Raw genomic sequence first — 22586 nt, forward strand, 5'->3', positions numbered from 1 at the left:
AACTACTTCCTCCTCATCTTCTCTTCTTACATATGAGCATACAAACTAAATATAGGAATTAAAAAAGTGCCTTCAGAGTGTCATCACTTCCTCCATCTTGTGTCTCCTCTCTCACATGATGCATTACGCAATCACATTGTCAGCCATAACCACCATGTAGTTATGTTTACCATCAGGGCCAGAGTGGGACACTTTTTCAGCCTGGGATTTTCATGACCAAATCTGGCCTAAAATTATTTTTCCCTCCCAATCGGCCCAAACTAGAGACTGACATGAGCCGGCCCATCGGGAATCCTCCTGAATCTCCCGATTAGCCACTCCAGCTCTGTTTACCATCATTCAGTTGCATTTGATGTGTACCAACATATGGGAATATTTTCTTTCCAAGCAAGTAGATATAATTTGTTTTACCTTAATTATGTATCAGTCTCATTAAGTTAGAATGAGTCTCATATTCAAATTAAACCGGAACCACAAACATTTATTTCTCAACTAAAGGTAATTAAAGGTTTGGTATTTGAAGTATTTAACTATGAATTCTTTGGAGGTTTGGCAGCAACCACTTTTGAATGATAAGAGACAATTTGGTGAAAATGATACATGTATTTAAAAGCCACTATTCTAAAACACAAACAGCATCAACAAGGATCAGTATATTTACAGTGAAGACTCAGCATCTAGTGTGTGTGTGAATTAGGGTATAATTTGGCATTTCACTATTATTACTGACAAGGTGAGGTGAATCCACCAACTTTGTTACATCAGCATGACAATTAGTCAACCAAGATCTAATATAAACTAAAACAGAATGAACATAAAAGATTTTGACCTGCAAACCACTTCTAAACCAAATAAAGTTGGTCAAGACTTTAACATTAGAAGCGCCGGTCATTTGACCGCTGTGACGTCTTAAGCCTTGTTTATACTTTCGCGAGTGACCGTAGCGCTCGACTCCGCCCACCTTGCGCGAACCTCCGCGAACGGTGGAGGCGTTTATACTTTCCGCGTCACATTCTTTGCAATGTTGTCCGAAAACATGGGAATGAACATTTACCTGACGAATTTTAATGTTGCATTGTGTTTCAGGTTTGAAAAGTGCTGAAATTTAGGCTAAAGTACTTGAAAATGCTTGAAATTGTAACTACTTCGTTTCACAACAAATAGCTGTCTGACTGAACGGTGCGAGACCCTGGTGGAGCCCATTATATGGATCTCAGGCGCTGAGGAGGAGATGGAAGTTGAAGAAACCGCTCACGTAGCCAGACCGGGGGAGCGATCAATAGGAGGAGGGGAGGTTCCCCTGTGGGGTCCTCGGAGGAAGGAGGGCGAACGTCGGCAGGCGTACCTGGCGGCGCGCCCTCCGAGGGCTTCCGAGGAGACTGATCACAGGCCCACCGAGAGGGCTACAGGGGCATCCGCCAGCCACACCGCACCCGGCAGAGGGTTTGTGGCAAGGGCAGGAAGGGGACCGCCCACTGCAGCGCCTGCAGCTCAGGGAGGGATTTTCCCTCTGGCAGCCCTCCTACAGGCGAGAAAGCCTGGCTCCATTTTTGTGTGTGTCTGTTCCCGTGTTTGTGTCTGTCCCTATGTTTCTCCCGAATCCTCTTTTCCCTTTTGTACCCGTGTGTATTAATAATCCTGTTTGTGTTTTTGTGAACGTGCCATTGTGGGGGTCTAATGTCTTTTCCCCCGTCTTCCCAGGGAGATTGTTCTAGGCGGTTCGTGGCGGACGCTCCACCGAGGGCAAACTCTCCTGGACACATGACCAGCGGCTCTGGACCCGTCCATCGGTGTGTTCACCTATGCTGGCACCACGGGACGGGTAGTCCCCTTGCTGGAGGGGTTCTGTCATGCTACAGCCTCGGACCCCTCCCCTTTGGGTGTGTGTTTATGTTGTCTACGTCTAGCCGTCTGCATTTATGGATCTCCGTGGGTGTGGTTGGGTGGGTGTGGATTCGCTACCGCCATTTTACTCTCTGCTCCGAGCAGCTCCGCTGCTCCAGATGAATTATGGGATCAGACAACGCTCTGTAATCGACACTTCAAAATGGCGCCCGATTCCATGGCAATCTGGGTACATTCCGCTTACTGTTTAATGCCTACTGTGTATTCAGACACACTACCCTACTGCTTTGGCATACTGAATAGGAGGGAAGTACGGCATTTCGGATGGAGCCACTGTTACTCGGGCTAGTTAATTAAGTTATACAACTTTGAACTTTCAGCTGTTGGCTATTAATCGTACTAAAGTTCGTGTTTTTAATAAAGAAAGCCTGAGAGAGAGGAAGAGAGCCAATTCAATTTTATCCAAAAATGACCAAAAAAGTACAAACATTTTACAAAAACTATTTTGTCAAAAATATTTCAGTTGCATCTTGGATGAAATCACAATTGCTAATAAGATGTGCAAGTTTGAACAGAAAACCTCCAAGAATATCCACCCAGTTTAAAGACAACTGAACTCTGACTGTTTAACATAACCTGACTGTAACGTGGCTTGCGCCACGGAGCGAGGAGACGGACACAATCGCTGAGAAGAGCGAGATTTATTAAAGGGGATACCATACTCATCGTCAGAAAGCCAGGCAGGGTCGATCACAGGAGGGCAGTCCGAAAAACATGCAAACACGGGCATTACAAAACAGGGGAACACGAGTGACAGGCGAGGAATCAAAAGACAGGGACACAAAACGGTCGGGTAAAACGCTGAACAAGAACTTCGTCACAACAATCAAACAAAATACCAGACAAAGGACAAGGGAGACTCAGGGGCTTAAATACAAGGAATCTAACGAGGGGCAGGTGATGACAATGACAGGGGTGTGGTAACAAACGAGAAATCAAAACCAACGAGCAGGGCGGGACAAACAGGCAGGGAACACGGACATGAGGGAACCCAGAGTGACAGCTACGAGAGGGGGCGTTGCCCTACGTGACACTGACACTGCGCAACAGTTATTACAGGAAGTGGAGACGTCACAAACAGATCTCTCTCCTTTCCAGTTACTTCCTTTTTATTTCCAGTTATGTTCAAATAAGTTACAGCAAAAGTCTCTACATGACCATCCATCTATACATACATACATACACACACTATATTACCAAAGGTATTCGCACACCCATGCAAAATATCAGAATCAGGTGTTGGTCACTGGTGTGCAGAATGTGTGTAGAGTGCAGTTCACTGACAGCAGTTGGACAGGACACTGTCTGTTTCTCTCTCTTTTGGGCCTTAAAGTGAAAACCATTCTACCTGCGCTGTGGTTTGGTTCACATATACACTTTACTGGAGAACAAATTCACCAGTGCATTAGACAGACCAGCTTGATCAGGAGGGTTGAACACACACCCACGCACGTTTATATTAAGGCCTAATGGGCTGTACGTTCTGCTGTGATCCTGCTCTGTGGTCTAGTAATGTCATATTCACACATTTTTTTTCTTTGTCAATTTTTTTTTATGTCACTGTGGTTATAGCCACCAGTTTAAAATAAATCAGAGGTTCCCAGCATGCACCTCGTTCTTCTCAGAAATGTGTTGCTAAACTGGGTCCACTGGGTGTGGTAAGTGAACATGATGTAGAGGAGTGAGGAACTCTTAATGTGAAGCTGCTGTATGACTCTTACATCACTGGTTGAGTGTCTGAGTGTTTTAGTAATTCTGCATTAAATTAAAATGTCTAATGTTTATGTACAGATGTATAATTTTGATTATTTTTTGTACATAAATTTGACAATTGATTTTGTGCTTGGTTTTTATTCACTGTCTAAAGAATAACATGATTGATTATTCCTGGTATACATATTTTTATAGTTGCAATAAACACATAATACCTACATTACATTAACATTTATTACTTTTATTCTTAGTCTATGAACATGTAAGTTACTCCGTTTCCAATCAAAGCTGAAATGGGGTCACATTAATTCCTGAAATGCAACTATAGACGCCTTGACGCTGTGTACAAATAAACTTGCCGGGTCTCACTCTGCAGGCGTCACGTTACCTATTTTCACTGTTGTACAAACTGTCTGAGGATGTTGAGCTCAGAGCTTCCAATATGGAAATCTGAAACCATTTTTCTTGAAAAAAAAAAAGTCTGAAATGTAGTCAGGTATCCAAAAATTCAAGTTAGATTTCAGATTCAGGTTGGATAAATTTTGTAGCTAGTAGAAGATCAAATGACAGACTCCAAGCGTTAAATAAAAAGAGTGCTGAAAACCTTTGTAGGATAAAATATTTAAATGATGTTTTAGTTAAAAAAAATGCTATTTCATCTCGACACAGAAATGCTGGAAAACCAAAAATCTATCACAACTTCACCAGCAGGTGAGGACTTCAGTTCCCAGAATGCACCTGCAACAGTCATTCATGCTCACAAACTCCAGATCACTAGTGATGGGAATTTCAGCTCTTTTTAGGGAGCCGGATCTTTTGGCTCAGCTCCTCATAAAGAGTCGGCTCTTTCGGCTCCCAAATGGCTCCTTTTTTGAAGGGGTGGCGAACGTAATTTGTTGACCGGGGGGTGGGGGGCGCGAACGTAATTTGTTGACCACTTAAAAGAGCCGGCTCTTTGAACTGGTTCATTTGCGACCGACACATCACTACTGGATACTTTTGCAAGTGACCGTAGCGCACGACTCCGCACACCTCGCGCAAACCTGCGGAGGCTAGTTGGCGCGTCACATTCTTTGCAGTGTTCGCCGAAACGATATGTGGTAGTCAGTGGCGTGCACACAGAGACATCAGGTGGTGCTAAAGCACCACCAACTCTGCCCTTTATCAACGAAAGTGCCCTTTTGAAACTTCGGGTTTTTTTTTATTTAATTTTTTTATCATTTTACTGAGGTCGGTTTGAATCTGAAATGATTTTTTGAAAACCTGAGCGTTTAAAAACAATGCCCTGAAATGAGCCACCACCTCACACACACCCGACCTCTCTCTTCCTTTAACACCAGATGCGCTACAACAGCAGTTCAGTTCAGCGAGTGGAAGGAAGCGTCTTCAGCACAGCACGCACGGTCACAGATAGACTTCTTCTCCCGTGCCCCACCAGCCAGGTCACATACACATCAAGTAAAATCGTACCGTTTGCCCTCTAAGCCCAACGTGAAATCATTTTGTTGTGCAGTAAAATGTCTCATACAGCACCAAACTACCAAGCCTTTTTAGCCGACTGGTCACGTGATAAACTAGTCGCTCTAGCCCAAATCAATGAAAGATAACGTGAGGACGACCACATACAAATAATTAAGGTAGAGTTTGCAAATCTATGTGTTAAGCTGAACGTCTTCTGTTGTATAGGTTTTGTTAGGCAACATAAATTAACACATTCGTTTGTGAAAGAAGAAACGGGAAGTTCCCCATTACCTGTGAAAAATGCCCATCTGCATTCATGTAATGACAACAGTCAGTAGCCTATAACTCCTTCATGTACTTTTTGGTCTTTTTATTGTCTTAATTGTAGGCCTATACTGATTTACTAATTGCAAAATATATGCAACAAGGCCTGCAGACAGTGGAGGGTAAACAGAAGTTAACTGAAAGACATGACTGTATATAGTTAATACTGGATATGGATTTTATCAGTTGGCTGCGTGACTTTTCTCCATTGAAAACTCATGTTTAGAGAATGTTACAAATAAAATGTCAAATTCATTCAACATGTGCTTGTAATTTTTTATAATTAAGTGTTCTACGTGCAACCCCGAAGGAGACAGACACACGATAACCATAACATAACTTGTAATAACCAGAGACAGAACAGACTGATAAAGACTGAAACGAAGACTAAAGTGAATCGACTAAAATCTAGAGCACTGACAGACGGCACTGAACTGGACTGGACTGGACTGGACTGGACTGGACAACCTGGAAACGCGGAGGGCATGAAACAACGATCGCCAAAGACCGTGTCCTAACTAAGGATTTAAATACCCACTTATTTAAACAACAATGAGGTACAGGTGAGACCCATAATACCAAGGGCTGGAACTAGGCGGTGCAAAACACTAAAACCGACGAATAAACGTAAGTAAATGAGGGGGGGCGGAGTAACGCGTTACACCCCCCAAAATGTCTGTGCACACTACTGGTGGTAGTATTAAGAAACACCCCTCAAAAACAGGGGAATGAACATTTACCTGAACAATTTTAATGTTGCATTGTGTTCCAGGTTTGAAAAGTGCTGTAATTTAGGCTAAAGTACTTTAAAATGCTTGAAATTGTAACTACTTCATTTCACAGCTGTTTGGCTGAACAGTTCTCTTGTATTATGTTAACAAATACGTACGAGCCTTCTGTAATTCCAGGACGAAACATGAGAGAACGTGAAGACGTTAAGATTGGGCGTTTTGAAAATAAACAACCATTAAATAACGTGATAAAAAAGCGAATTATTTCGAATCATTTTGAGTATATGTATAAATATTTAACTTTATTAAGTTTAACATGCTGGGAAATATTGAAATGTACCTTGAAAGTGACGTAAAGTGACGAAAGTGCTTGAATTCCACCTTGTGAAGGTTGGCGCGAGGTAGGCAGAGTCGAGCGCTACGGACACTCGCGAAATGTATGTCCTAATAAACCAACACGAAATATTTATTAAATATTTTATATATTAAAACTAACTATAATCATAATAGTTGCAATTCTTTTAAACTTTATTTGCATAATTTCTTTGAGTTGTCTTGTATCCAATCATTTTAATAACAGTAATAAATAAATAATTAATTAGTCATGCCTATACGCCTTGTCACGGTGACAGCTCCGGACCCTTCCCTGTGGGCGTGTCATGACGTTGTCTGCGTGCTGTTATGTCCATGTTTGTACTTCCGTGGGTGTGGGTTGTTTGTGAGCGTGTTCGTTTGTTACACCTGTGCCTTGTCTCGAGGTCACGTGGGTCTGTGTAACTCACTTATTTAATGTGCGTTCGCGCAGTGTCGTGTGCTCGTCTTTGTCTAAGTTTCATGCCAGTGTGAGTGTCACATTGATGTGCTTGCGCCACCGCAGTGAAGCTACGTGTTATATGTTCAGTAAAGTTCGTGTTTGCACCCAATCTGCTACGTGTCGTGTCCGTTCCTCCGCACGTCACACGCCTGTTTTTAACATATTGTGTTTTGATTGTGTTAACAGAATCTTTAGGTTACAGCATTTTCTCAGAATATTAATAGAAATTTTGTTTTTTTTTCTCACCATAATGATTACCTGACTTATTTATTAATTAATTGAAAGATGAATCATTAAATATTCATTTGTTCATTCATTTTGAATATTATATTGTCATGTCCATACTATAAAGTGACTACATTTCAATTGTTATTTGAATTTGTAGTGAAATATAGAAGTTATGTTTATTTATGTAGAATAATCTCTCCACCGATCACAGACTTTTCTTCATTTAGCTTTAATACAGTCGGAGAAAAAAGGTACATTTCTTCTATTTAAAATGTCAACTTTTTTATTTCTAAACCAATTTAACATGGATGGTGTTGTTCTGTTTGTATTTAAAAGCTCTATCCAGTGGTGTGATTTAATTTGCCATTTTTGGATATAACATTTTTTTGTAACATACATACTTAAAGCAGGCTTACGGCTTATGTTTTTGCGATAGTGAATCTGTTAAAAACAAGAGAGCTTCATACCTTTTAAAACTCACCAGGATTCACTAAATTTGACTTGATCTTTAAATAATTTTCTGGAAGAGGACCCCCAGATAACTTCATTATATAAACATTTATGTACATTTATTGCTCAGGTGTTGCATTTTGCCGCTTGATAGATTCTCTCTTCTATCTTTACACAGGCTGTTTAGATAAATATACTTTATAAATGTGTTTATTGTGTAGAATTAGGCAAAAGAGGCCATGTCCCAACTACACTACATTGTCAGTAATTGCTGGCATTGTGTTTTTGCGAGGAAAAATTTTCAGTCAAATGAAAATTTCTTGCTTTAACCCATGAATTAAGTCAACTACAGGAAAGTCTGATGTATGGAAGTCATATTGCATTGTAATTAATGGAGATGGAAATCGTCTACCATTTGCTTGTTGTGATAGATGTCAGAAAGTGTTGGTGTACGTCACCTGACGGCATGTGTTTGGACTGTGGTAAGAAATGGGACAGCGTGATCCATCGCTATATTGCTGTTTTATTAAATACATGCGGGAGTGGGACTAAAATAAACGGGAGCGGGATTAAAAAAGCAGTCCTGCGCAGACCTCTACATCACGCCAACGCAGGATATTTCAACCCAAAATTTCAAACTGAATTTCAAACTGAACCTGAATTGTTCAACATGAACCTGAATTATAACTTGAATTTTTGGATACCTGACTAAATTTCACAGACATTTTTTTCAAGAAAAATTGTTTCAGATTTCAAGTATTGGAAGCTCCGACCTCAACATCTGCAGACAGTTTGTACAACACTGAAAATAGGTAACGTGACGCATGCAGAGCGAGACCAGGCAAGTTTATTTGTACACAGCTTCAAGGCGTCTATAGTTGCATTTCGGGAATTATTGTGACTCCATTTCAGCTTCGCAGTAGCTTAAGTATTCATAGCCTAATAACAAAAGTAATGCATGTTAATGTAATGTAGGCATTATATGTTTATGGCAACCATAAAAATATGAATACCAGGAATTGTCGATCATGTTATTCTTTACACAGAGAATAGAAACCAAGCACAAAATCAATTTTATGTCAAAAGTAAAATATATGTACAAAAAAAAATCAAAATGATACGTCTAAATATAAACATTAGACATTTTAATTAAATGCAGAATTACTGCATATAGCCCACTGCTATACAGTATAATACCTTCTAAGGCCTAGAAAACCAATGGAAAAACTGCACCTTATGGCGCATTTCCACTAGGGCCTGCTTGGCGCGGTACGGTTCGGTACGGGTCGATTCGCAACGGAACGGTACGGTTGCGTTGTGTTTCCATTACAATGGTGAACCACCCCAATGTGGGTGGAGTCGCTGTTGGCGCGCGGGTTGTAGTGTCGTGACATCATTTGTATACGACCACAACACCGGTCGACGCCCCTTAACACATAGCATTATTGTATCTTATTTATCTTTATCTTCATTATTGTATGTGGTTGCTCTAATTATTGATAATAATTTGGTATTACTCAAACAGGCTGAACACACCCTGCATAAAAAGCATCAGTCATACAATCAAATGAAATCAAACTTTATTATGAAATATAGATATTTAAAGTACAACATATGTAAATAATATAGTTATAGTTTTAAAAAAGTGCAAAAAGCAAATATATACGTATAGCTTTATATGAAATAAATATTTATAGTACTACAAGCAACATTTTGTGTGCTTTTACTGGCGTCTGTCTCGCATGGTGTTCACAAGTTCGCCAAGCACCCCGAGGAAAGCCCGGTTGAAGGAAACATTTTCCGCCAACTCCGCTCGCCTCGTCAGTGGAAGGGGAATCTTGAACGTAAAAAATAACAAATATTAAACACAAGCATTCCCGTGAAAGCAACAACAATATAGCGTAACTGCACAAAATGTGTAGCACGTCATCGCTGCTCATGCTGTGTTTATGGCTACAGCTAACTAGCAACTAGCAAGGCTAAGAGCTAGCTATTGTACAGTAGTGACTGTGGTGGTAACATTAACTACAAACACAGCTCTAAATTCCTGCGTTTACAATAGATGCGTTCATATTACGTTCATATTACATCTTTTACGAGCCTAGTAGTAAAACTGTGAAATCACAATACACTCACCATTCTCCGTGGCCTCCAGCACCGACAATGTCCAGCACGTTTTCTCTTCCGTTACTGGCTGGCCGGTGACCGTATATGACATCCATTTGCTGGAACCATTTCCAGTCTTTGCGGTTTGCTCCGCTGCATCCGTTATGGTCCTTCACCGCCCGGTAATCGCGTTAAGCTTTTTTAGCTTGGACCGACCGGCACTGCTGAACGGACCGCTGGTAGCCATGAGTGGCCATTAGCGCGGAAACCTCGCTAAAAACCTTTACATTTCTAGTGGCCCCGTCCAGTTCGCCCTGGATTTTTTGATCGCTGATTATTAACAGAAAGGTTTGTACCTCGGCGTTTGACCAGGGAACAGACTTCGCTCCTTGGGTTTTAAAAATGGCTGAGGAGTCCATAGCATAGCGGAGGAGTCGCTCTCCTGACGCAACCTGTGACGACACTCCCTGGCCAATCAGTGTCATGCTGTTCCTCCACGTCACAGAACTGTACCGCTTCGGAACGGTTAGAACCTCAAGCGAGTCGGTACGAAAAAAGTACCCAAAGGGGCCGGCTCAGAGGGTACTGGTACTAATGGAAACACTCACAAACCGTCGCGAATCGAACCGTACCGCGCCAAGCAGGCCCTAGTGGAAATGCGCCATTACATGGATAAACCCCCCCCCCCCCCCCCAATAAAAAAATGCTCAAACCATGCTCTTCCCCCTCTTGTTGCTTCTCGTTTCTCTTTTTTCCCCCTTTTTAATTAGTATGGAGTAATTGGTATGCAGTCCCATGACGACATGAGTGAGGTATTCAGGTGGAACTTCTGCTGAAAGTGGATTATAAAACACTTCCACACAAACAAAAACATAAATAAAGAACTTTTAATGTGATATCAATACTATGTGTTCATCACAGTGTTTGTGTGTGTGTGTGTGTGTGTGTGTGTGTGTTCAACCCTCCTGATCAAGCTGGTCTGTCTAATGCACTGGTGAATTTGTTCTCCAGTAATGTGTATATGTGAACCAAACCACAACTCAGTTAGAATGATTTACACTTTAAGGCCCTAAAGAAGGAGAAACAGACAATGTTCTGTCTGACTGCTGTCAGTGAACTGCACTCCACACACATTCTGCTGTCAGTGAACTGCACTCCACACACATTCTGCTGTCAGTGAACTGCACTCTACACACATTCTGCTGTCAGTGAACTGCACTCTACACACATTCTGCTGTCAGTGAACTGAACTCTACACACATTCTGCTGTCAGTGAACTGCACTACACACATTCTGCTGTCAGTGAACTGCACTCTACACACATTCTGCTGTCAGTGAACTGCACTCTACACACATTCTACACACACATACACCAGTGGCCATGGAAGTGATTGAAACACCTGATTCTGATATTTTGCATGGGTGTGCGAATACTTTTGGCAATATAGTGTATGTATGTATGTATAGATGGATGGTCATGTAGAAACTTTTGCTGTAACTTATATGAACTAAACTGAAAATAAAAAGGAAGTAACTGAGGAAAGGAGAGAGGTCTGTTTGTGATGTTTCCACTTCCTGTGGTAACTGTTGCACAGTATCAGGTTATATATGATGGCTTGGCCATTTCTCTCTCTCTCTGATTTGCTCCGTCATCTCTCTCTCCCTCTCTCTTGGGTTTTCTTTATTAAGAGCACGCGATCATTCAAAAGTAGTTGCTGCCAAAACCTCCAAAGAATTCATAGTCAAATCCTTCAGATAAAAAACCTTTAATTACCTTTAGTTGAGAAATAAATGTTTGTGTCTATGGTTTCATTTGAATATGAGACTGATTCTAACTTAATGAGACTGATAAATAAAGTAAAACAAATTATATCTACTTAGTTGGAAAGCAAATATTTTCATATGTTGGTACAAATCAAATACAACTGAATGATTGTAAATATAACTACATGGTGGTTATTGCTGACAATGTGATTGTGTAATGCATCATGTTAGAGAGAAGACACAAGATGGAGGAAGTGATTACACTCTGAAGGCACTTTTTTCATTCCTATATTTAGTTTGTATGCTCATATGTAAGAAGAGAAGATGAGGAGGAAGTAGTTTTGTATGTGAAGACGTCCTCTGTGCTGTGTGGACACTAGGCGGTGGTCCATTACAGTGGAGGTCCTCTGAGATCTAGAACTCTAGGTCACAGTTCTGTGGTGGTTCTTGGAAGGAGACTGTAGTTCTGAGAAGCAGCAGAGGTTCTGAAGCTGTGTTGTGTGTGTACGGTGATCAGAGCATTCAGGAGATTGTAGTTCTGAAGAGGAAGTGTATAAGACGTGTATCAGCAGTCCTGCAGTGTGTGTGTGTGTGTAGTGCGTTGAACTCAGTAAGAATGCAAGTGTGTGTGTATCTGCTGCTTGTGCTCCATGCTGCTGATGGTGAGTGTTTCATCTCCTGTTGTTGTATTTGTATATACAGACACATTGTTTGTATGTCTATGCATGTGTAGGCTTAAAGATTTTATCAAAACATACTTCATAAGCTTGATATAATCCTGATATAATTCTTTTTTTTTTCTTTTCAAATGTGTCCCAGAACATATTATATGGAGATTTGTGAGATCATGTGGTCTGAGATTACACATTGGTCCTTAATCATAAGTTCTCAAGTAGATCTCAGAAGGAGGTAAGGCAGGTTCAGATTAGACTGATACATTAGTTGTTTGTATGCTCTGTTCTGAAGACATAAATGAGTAAATATTTATACAATGAACAATGTTTGTAAGACAGATGTAATTAGCTTTAGTTGACATTTAGCTGCAGTCAGCGCATTTTCTGACAGAATAATTAATTCTCACTTGTTTGTGTTTGTTTTATTGATTTCTCCTTGTTCAGTTGTGTTTGCATTTCTCACTTGATTGTTTGTGTCATACCTAGCCCCTCCCCCACCTGTCAGTTTTCTTTACGTGTCTCTGCTCTGTATAATGTGTCTTTGTTTTGTTTTGCCCCTGTTTAGCCATGCCCCCTTGTCACAGGTGTTCCTGGTTTGATTCGTTATGTCTTGTATTTAGTTTCAGTGTTTCAGTTTTCGTTGCGGGTCAGTGTTTTGAAAACCAAAGTTTTCTGGTTTTCGCTGTTTCACCATTGTGCATAACAATCTCACGTTTTTCTATTGTGTGGTTCATAGTTAACTTTGCGTGTTTGGTTTCTGAGTCATAGTGCTTCCCTTCAGTAAGTGTTTGATGGTTCGGTTTCCTTGTTTAGTTATGTTTTGTTTCTTGCGTTTGTCTTTTTATTTAGTTAGTACTCGATTTCTGGGAGTTTATTGGTTTGATCGTTTCTCTGTATTTGTTTCCCTAATCTTGGTGGTTTATCTATAGCTTAAATGTAACTTCAGAACTTGGTCTGTTCTGTTTGTTGTTCTCCCTGTCTTAGTTTCTTCAACCTGAACTTGGTTTTAAACCTGAATGTTTCAACCTGAAATTGCATGACTTGAATTTTTATTACCTGAACCTGAATTTTTTTAAAGAAATCATGATTTCAGGTTCAGGGAGAGCATAACAACAGTCCCATCTAAGACTGGGTCCCTGGGAGGATGGGGGAGACAGAGGAGGGACAAACACAAGGATAGACACATTCACAGGAACAGACACAGTTATGGGGAGGGACAAGAACACAAAGGGATACAGAGGAGTCAGATAGGAGTGATAGAGGAGTGAGAGGAGTCAGTACAATCCCAGTTCAGAACTGATGTATCAGAACAGGCCAACGTACAAGAGTGTAAAATATTATGATGCTTTCTACTTATAATAATTTGTTTAAAGCAGATCACAGTGTGTTTGAAAGAGTTACTCCATTTCAAAAAGAAAATCAAAGCTGGATTTTTCATGTTGGTACATACACATATGCTGTGGGGATTGATAGTGAAGGTCTTCTATATGTGTGTTTCTGCAGGATGTACACTGGATCATCACAGGAACAGAAATATTGTTGGATATACAGGAGAGTCAGTACTGCTGCCCTGTTCCTGCACCAACACACACACCAGACCTGAGAGATTCACCTGGAAGAAACACAACACACACACAAACACATGGGACGTGATCTCCAGTGAGAGTGAACAGTACAGAAACAGAGTTCAGCTGGGTACTGCTCACTCTCCAGGAAATCTCTCTCTACTCATATCACACCTCACTGAAGAGGATGAGGGACAATACAGGTGTCATAATAATCAGAATGAATACAAGGAGATCAGACTTTATGTTTCAGGTAAAATACTATTAACAAACACATTTACAATACAATTAAAATCTCAGAAGGACATTTAACGTTTTAGATCACCAGCATGAGCTTTTGTTTTTGTTTTTAAAACATAAAAATGTATGGAATATAAATACATTTAGCACACACTTTTAGAAACCTATAACACATATTACAAAAAAGTTTTTAAAAATTCCCCAATCAGTAAATTTTAAAACAAAGACAACAATCCAGATTACCCTCAAATATTAATCACCACATCCTCTGACATCAGTCTAACACACAGTTAAACACAACCATAAGTGAAAACACTTTCAGTCCCTCTAATAAGTGAAGGTGTAGGTGTAATTACAGACTGTGTCCACCAGGTGTCACACACAGTTTGTGTGTCATCCAGCACCAAAACATCACTGCTCAGTTTCTGACCACAGATGGCTGGTACATGTGGATGCTGAAGCGTTCTCCACACGTCAGTCCCACTACAGTGCTGGTGTCTTGGTAGTGGGTGTTGTGCTGGTATGAGTGGTTCAGGTCCAGCAGTGGTGCTGGATTCAGTGCTACTGAGAGGTAGTTGGAGGATGGATCACACTAACAGTAGTATAACATGTGAGTGTTTGTGCTCTCTCTAGTCTGTAAGGATGTTGTGAATCATCTCACAGAGGTGAGTGGATACGTGGGAGGGTTTGTCCTGCTGCCCTGTTACTGCACTCAACTGCTGACCAACCCAAAGATGCTCAGATGGAGTTTTACTCATGAATCTAACATCATCTACCCAACTGACCAGACAAACCGCTACACTGGTAGAATTCAGCTGGTTACTGCTCCAGGAAATTTCTCTCTATTAATTTGTGGCCTGACTAAAGAAGACTGGGGAGAGTACAGGTGTAAGATCAGCAGTGATCATGTTATACAGGTCAAGCTCAAAGTAACAGGTAAACCAACCTCTTGTATATGTACAGTGTGTATGAAATGTAGTTAACATTTAGTAACTGGTATCACTAACTACTGGACATTTTGATTTGACTTCTACCCTACACTAACACACAGCACACTGAACACTTCAACTTGTACAAGCTATAAATACATCAGTTCTATAGAACAAAATCTAATGGTAAACATGTCTCATTACTTTAAACTGATCACACTTTTCTATTCTTGCAGAGGGCCAAAATCCTACTTCAGTGGGCACTGATAATTCATGTCCAACAGTTTCAGCTAAAGCTACTACAACAGTAACAAAATCAATATCTCCTACTACATCAACATCTCCTACTACATCATCATCTCCTACTACATCTCAACATGGTTATAACTCTTCCAGTCCATCAACTACCACTAAAGGTAAGATCTGTGTAACAAGTGTTGGGCAGGATGTAAGTGTGAGTCGTCTTGGGTTGATGTGGTTTTTGATGAAAATGACTGGAGGCAGCTAAGAGGAGGCATAGGAGTCCGTACAGGACCAGACTGGGAGATGGACAGGACAAGGGACAGGACAACAGAAACAAACAACTGGGACTGGGACAGATTCACACAGGACTGGGGACAGACAAACACAGACACTGGGATTGGTGGAGTAATAGTGAGAGGACGTGTCAGTCCCAGTACAACAGAGACATGACAGGAGGTGATGTGGGTGATTAGAACAGAGGAGAGAGAGAGAGAGAGAGAGAGAGAGAGAGAGAGAGAGAGAGAGAGAGAGAGAGAGAGAGAGAGACTAAACCTCTGGGACAATAAGAGAAATTGTGCTGCATGTTTGTTATAAAGTGCCTTCAACATAATATTTAATGTATCTAAATTTAAAACACATTGAATTGCACTTCCCCAATACAGAAATAGAATAACAAATATTCCCACTTACAGGACACACTGTTCCACTCTACACACCTTATGTAGCTGGTGTGGGGGGTGTACTGGTGTTGATGGGATTAGGAGGAGTCATATACTGGAGATACAGAGGTACACACACACACACACACACACACACACACACACACAAATCCATCTCACACTGAGTTAATTTTGTAGTTCAGAGACGTGGACAGACGGTGAGCAGAGAGGGACAAACAGGACAGAGGAGAGATCAGCAGACACAGGTGAGTGTTCACATCCGTGCTGTAACATCACTGGACTCTGTGTCACTACAGGGATATTCTACAGTGTCAATAGTGAAGGAAACATGACATGCATTAATGTTTCTGTAAGCTGTAGTGTCTGTTTCAGAGACCCAGAGGGGAGATGTTTAAATAGACAGCTCAGGCATTTAAAAGAGAATTACAGTGCAAAACATTCAGGATTTATTTTTAAAATTCACATTTTCTTCCTGTAGTTTAGAACAAAAGGTGTTAACTAATAATGTTGATAAAAACATGGTTGACAGCATGCCAAATATAACCTTCATAATACAGGCCCACAGCCATCTCTTACACCACATCCAGGTCTTAATAAAGTTCCCACAGAGCAGTCGGTGTGGAGTATGACTCACTATAAAAGTGAATCAACATGTCACCACTACGGGCAGCAGCCTGGATCAGGTCTGAGCAGGTGGAGAGAAGTTTGTAACTGTCTAACGTATTTACAAAGACTATTAGCTGGTGTTGCTCTCAGTGTTTGTTAACAACATTAGCAGCTCTTGTTGTAAACTGAAGGAGAAACACCTGTCTGCCCCATCTAGGGTGAGTGGAAATAATGTCAGTGTTATTGTTCTTAGACCTTCAACTGACACCAGAATGAGACAAGAACCCTTAAAATCGGACTAGTCCTCATGGTCTCTTCACTAAGCACTCATTCATTAAAGAGGAATTTAACATGCACATTTATCATTTGAATTCAGAATGGGGAGGTGACACATGTATATGATTAGGTTGTTAGTTGTGGTTGTTAGAACCACCTCTGCTCCTACATCCAGTTCTCTTCTAGGTGCTTTATAGACCTGCAGTACAGTTACACTTGTGTACAAACTCCAGCCACTCTGCTGTTATCTGTAGACACTCATACGTGTCACTCATACTGACCTGAACCCAAACCCTAAAGCCACTACCACTGTGGTCACTTGTTTGTTGAGTGTGGTCCACCATCCAGGTAAGACCCACCCAGCAGTGCTCCTGTGGTCCGACACTAAACAGGTGGTGCACACCTGGAAGAGAGGTGCACCTTTTAAAGTAGAGGGGCTGCAGGTGATGTCCAGTTATGGTTTAAATGTATTTTATAAGTCTCCCTTTAGCACCTGTGCTTAGGACATAATCTGTTCACTTAAGAAAAGGTTCAATAAAGGTGACACAAAACACACAGGGTACAAAACTCCTGAACTGTCAGTCTCTGGACCCCATAGCACAACAGCAGTGATGGGTTACAAATTTCCATGGATTGTCAAATGTATGGCAATTGCCTGGTGTGTGTGTGTGTGTGTGTGTGTGTGTGTGTGTGTGTGTAGAGTCTAGGTATCTAGGTGTACACATATTTGTGGATGAGTGTTTTATTGTGTACAAACGTTGTGCAGTTTGGTTAGTTTGGATTTTGACAAGAACATTGTAATGTATTGTTACATTAACCATGGGAATTAATAACGGTATTAATCCACAATATGTTGTGTGCATTATTCTGTCATAATTTTGTTATTGTGATGTTTTCTGCAGGATGATGTGATGTACTCTACTGTAACCCATATTAACACCACCAGACCAACACCAAGAGCAACGGATGAAGTAAATAATACAGAATATGTCACTATCAAAATAAAGTAACAAAGATGAAGACATACGACTACACACACACACACACACACACACACACAAACACACAGATTCAAATGGTAAATTATACCTCTAATATTAAATCTGTCCAGCTGATATGACCCAGGCAGAACAACCTCACAACATTTTAACTTACAGCCGTGGACGAACACGGATTCCTGGACAATTACCTCGCAAAACAGTTTGCGACACGTTAGCAAGAAACGCCAGAGCCAGTCAAGGAGCTTATGAGCGGTCTAAAGGGAAATTGGCTTCCGCTTCAGCCGTCGTTTTCTGCGTGATCCTAGCGCTTGATCCGTCTCTATTTAATATATTGGTTTTTAACCATAAAAACTGCAGGGGACCAAAACCAAATGCCCCCCCCCCCCCCCCCCCCCCCCCAAATTACGTCCGCACTCCTACAGAACACTCTGACATTCAGTTCACACCCTTATCTGTGTGTCTCTTCCTCAGTTAGAACCCCTCTGTCTGTCTCTCTCTGTATTCTTCCACTTCCCCTAGATCCAGTCTACTGTGCCTCCTCTCCTGATAAAAACACCAATCATACATGTTTTATTATTCTTACCCAATTGTGTTAAGATACATCTTCATTCTGTATTTAACTGCATGTGCTATTATTAAACTCTAGAACTCTTTCCTGACACTCATGTGTTGTCAATCTGTTCTCATGGTACCAGCTACGCAACTCTGAGAGCTGTACAAATGTATAATCCTGTCTATAATCCTGTATATGAACCCTGAAGGCTATGATCTACGTCTAGGGATGATTTCAGAAACCTTAACAGTTAGCTCATTAATTAGCTAGTTTAGAGAAGGTTTGCTAAAGGCTTTGGTAAAAAAAAAATACTGTTAGTTATTAAGTGATTATTTTTTACAGTTAATAGTAAGTCGGTGAAGGAGGCAAGCACAACGAGGCACGTAGCAGTGATACACACACTTTTATTACACACGGTGGAGTCCAGCACGGATAGCGCACAGCACTTTAACATGTAACACAAATGGCATGAGCTTCTGACTAAGACGAGCACGGGACATTGCGTGAATGCACATTAAATAGACAAACTACACAATCCCCAGTGATCACAAGACAATGAACACAAGAGACCAATGAACACGCTCACTAACAACACACACTCATGGAAATACATATACGGACATAACCAGACGCAGACGACATAAACACACGCCAAAAAGGAGGGGTCTGTTCCGTGACAGAGCCCCCCACCAGGGGGACGCTACTCCCGGAGCGTCCAGCGTAGCTGGAAGGCCCCGAACCTACACCGACGGGCAGGTCCGAAGCTGCCGGAACCACAAGCCTCTGGGAGTCGTCTTCCCCAACGTCAGGGCCTGACGCGAACTCCTCTAGAACACCCTCCCTGGGAAGACAGGGGAAAACACGTTAAACACAGGGATGTTCACAAACACACACACAGGCACATGAAACACAAGAGGTACAAGAGGGAAAAGGGGATTATGGAGAAACACTGGGATAGACTCACACACAGGTACAGGCGACCACGAAATTAATCTTCCCGCATGCAGGAGAGCGGCTAGCAGAGAGAACCCCCACCTAGGGCCGCAGGTGATGCTATAGGCAGGGTCCTTCCAGTCTTCAGGAACTACCGTCCAGCCCGTGCCAGCTTCCTTCGCTCTGGGCGTGCCTGCTGTTCCTCTGATGTGACTGTTGTTATTGCCAAATTGAGAGTTGTGACAGAGCAGCTAAGTGTGTCTGGAACTATGGTGGTCGGGTGGTATACATTCATTCAATGAGAGTGAAGTATTTTAATGGATGTTTATTTCTAATAAGCTGAATAAATTTTAATCCATAGAAAATGTATGATTAAATATAGAGTTTAACAAAAACATGTGCAGTATGTTTTAAAAATAGTGACATGTTTGGCAGGTTGCTCCAACTTCACCATATACAATTCTGATGCCCTCTGCCCTATAGGAACAAATATTCCTAACTTTTCCACTGAGAAAGTAATTATATGCATCCAAATTGCAGTAAGCTTTCACTGCCTCTCTGGTGTAAACACACTGTTTCAGCAACATAGTGATGATACACATCTAGGTTTATCACTTCAGATAAACATTTGGAAACGGTGGGGAAAATGTCTTAAATTCTTCATGTTAGAGACTCAGTTTTGTTTTCTTTCATCGCTATGATCTCCCATCACATTCTGTCTTCATATAGGACACTCAGCAAGACCCTGGAAGAGAGTGGACGTCCCTGTCCCTGTATGATAAACCTGTCATAACTACAGTGAAGAAGTGGACCAGTGACGATATAGAGAAGCTACAGGGCTGCTTTGAGTCTACTGACTGGTCTGTCTTTGAAGAGGCAACAGGGAGCTTAGATGAATACACAGAATACACAGTAATGTCATACATCAGTTTCTGCGAAGACAGCTGCATCTCAACCTCAACATGGGTGAAATGCAGCAACAACACACCATGGTTCTCAGCTGATCTCAAACAACTTCGTAAGGAGAAGGAGGCTGCATTTAGAAGTGGGGACAGAACTCTCTTTCGAGAGGCCAAATACAGGCTTACTACACATTACTTTTCGCCTAGAACAATAAGACATGTCTAAGTTTAAATAACTAGCACCGTACCGTATGTTTTCCGTCATAAGTCCTAGTTGTTTATACCTTTTTTGTTGTATATGCACTTTCAGTGTACGTCACCTTTTCCTTTTCCCTTCCCCTCTCTTTTTCTCTTTCTACACTCACCCAGCGATTTGTTCACCCACTTTCAAGACTGCAATGTATTGTATGCACACACACACGCACATGCAGGCCGGTATGCAAAACAGACACACACGTAGACATATAGCACAATCTCACACTAACACACAGGAGATACACACACATGACCGATTCAAGCAGGCACAGACACACACACTCAGGCATATAGTGCAGACGCAGACACAAACACGAAACATTCAACACAGGCATACAACACAGAAGTGCAACACTCAAACAAGTAGTTTTAACATTAGTTCACTAAAGTTCGTCACATGGAGTGTACGTGGAACTGGTTCGAGGGAAAAGAGGATGAAAATTTTTGATCGGCTAAACGACTTACAAGCAGATATTGTCTTTCTACAGGAAACACATATGTCCAAAACACCTACATACACACTGACCTCTCCTCAGTTCCCACACTTGTACTCAGCCTGTTACAACTCAAAACAAAGGGGGGTGGCCATATTAATTAACAAAAGGATAAGCTTTTCCATTAGCAACAATATAACAGATCCAGATGGTAGATACATAATACTTAACCTATCCATTCTAAATATGCATTTATGTTTGGCTAACATATATGGACCGAATGTTGACGACCCCTCCTTTTTCCACAATATTTTCACTGCACTCTCTGATCACTCTGACACCAAACTAATAATAGGAGGAGACTTCAACTTGGTACTTGATCCAGATATCGACAGGCTCAGTACAGCAGTGAGTCAAAGGAACTGGCAGTCTATAGACACCCTAAAACAGTATATGAACGATTTTGGGCTCTCTGATGCGTGGCGTTCACACCACCCCACTCTCCGGGACTACTCCTTCTTTTCGGCAGTACACCACTCACATTCTCGTTTAGACAACTTCTTAGTTAGCAATTCCATTATGACAGATGTCACAGACACTCGTATTCATCCTATCACTATCAGTGACCATGCACCGGTCTCTCTCTCTTTGACACAGAAAAGAACCACACCAGCAACGAGGAACTGGAGATTAAATACATCATTACTTAAGGAACAAGATTTCATTAATTACTTCAAAAAAGAATGGCGAACATATTTAGAATATAACGATCTACCAGGTACCTCTCCGTGTGTTCTTTGGGAAGCAGGGAAGGCAGTAATGCGGGGGAAAATAATATCCTACTGCACACATAAGAAAAAGACAGAAAAAACACAGGTATTAGAATTGGAAGGAAAAATTAAATCTTTAGAAGCTGCCCATGCTGCTTCACCACAAGAACACACACTGAACAAGCTGAGAAAACTCAAACTGGAATTAAATGAAATAATAGATAAAAAGACACAATTTTTACTGCAAAGACTGCGTTGGCAGAATTTTGAACATGGCAATAAATCTGGAAAATTCCTTGCTAATCAGTTAAAGCTTAATAAGGAAAAAACAACTATCTCCTCTATTAAGAACTCAACAGGTAGCATTATTCACGACCCACAACAAATAAATAAAGCTTTTAAAGAGTTTTATAAAGCTTTATATGCATCACAGATTAATCCATCTGATTCAGCTATTGAAGAATTTATTAATAATATAAATCTCCCAAAGCTGGAAAATGAACAAATTGTTGCACTGGATTCACCACTTGCTCTGCCCGAATTACATGAAGCCCTACAGCAGCTACCAAATAACAAAGCTCCAGGACCAGATGGATTTCCTGTAGAATTCTACAAAGAATTATTGTCTGTGCTAGAACCAACTTTTTTTAGAATGGTAAATCAAATTCAAGAAGATCATGTACTGTCTCCAGACATGAATTCTGCTAACATCAGTGTACTTCTAAAGCCAGGCAAAGACCCTACACTTCCTTCCAGCTATCGCCCCATTTCACTCATAAACGTAGATCTTAAAATTATTTGCAAAGCACTTGCCAGAAGATTAGAGAAAATCACCCCACTTATAATACATCCAGACCAGACAGGTTTTATCAAGGGTAGACAATCTGCCAACAATACACGCAGACTAATAAAAATAATAGATTACTGCACAAATAACAAATTAGAGTCTACCATTGTATCTTTAGATGCGGAAAAAGCATTTGACCGGGTAAACTGGAAATATTTATTAGCAGTTCTACACAAATTTGG

At 41.0% G+C, this 22586-nt stretch overlaps 1 protein-coding gene and 1 long non-coding RNA gene across 3 annotated transcripts; one reads left to right on the plus strand and one right to left on the minus strand.

Moving 5' to 3' along the window:
* Nucleotides 1–9184: 9184 nt before the first annotated feature.
* Nucleotides 9185–10394, minus strand: LOC143522422 (uncharacterized). Its single transcript, XR_013132993.1, has 2 exons — nucleotides 9763–10394; nucleotides 9185–9463 (listed from the first exon to the last, which is right to left on the minus strand). It is a non-coding gene; the product is annotated as an uncharacterized LOC143522422 (long non-coding RNA).
* Nucleotides 10395–11831: 1437 nt separating this feature from the next.
* LOC143522688 (uncharacterized) lies at nucleotides 11832–17773 on the plus strand. 2 transcript variants are annotated; one of them, XM_077016438.1, is made up of 7 exons: nucleotides 11832–12158; nucleotides 13674–13988; nucleotides 14609–14911; nucleotides 15141–15320; nucleotides 15840–15935; nucleotides 16005–16072; nucleotides 17612–17773. In XM_077016438.1, exons 1-7 carry the CDS (start codon nucleotides 12113–12115, stop codon nucleotides 17717–17719), a joined length of 1116 nt encoding a protein of 371 aa, XP_076872553.1. In that variant the 5' UTR covers nucleotides 11832–12112; the 3' UTR covers nucleotides 17720–17773. The 2 variants fall into 2 exon arrangements, with proteins under 2 accessions (XP_076872553.1, XP_076872554.1); XM_077016439.1 differs by having other exon boundaries at nucleotides 13674–13725.
* The last annotated feature ends 4813 nt before the right edge of the window (nucleotides 17774–22586 follow it).

Source organism: Brachyhypopomus gauderio, chromosome 9 (genome assembly GCF_052324685.1).
Source record: "Brachyhypopomus gauderio isolate BG-103 chromosome 9, BGAUD_0.2, whole genome shotgun sequence".
Classification (NCBI taxonomy): domain Eukaryota; kingdom Metazoa; phylum Chordata; class Actinopteri; order Gymnotiformes; family Hypopomidae; genus Brachyhypopomus; species Brachyhypopomus gauderio.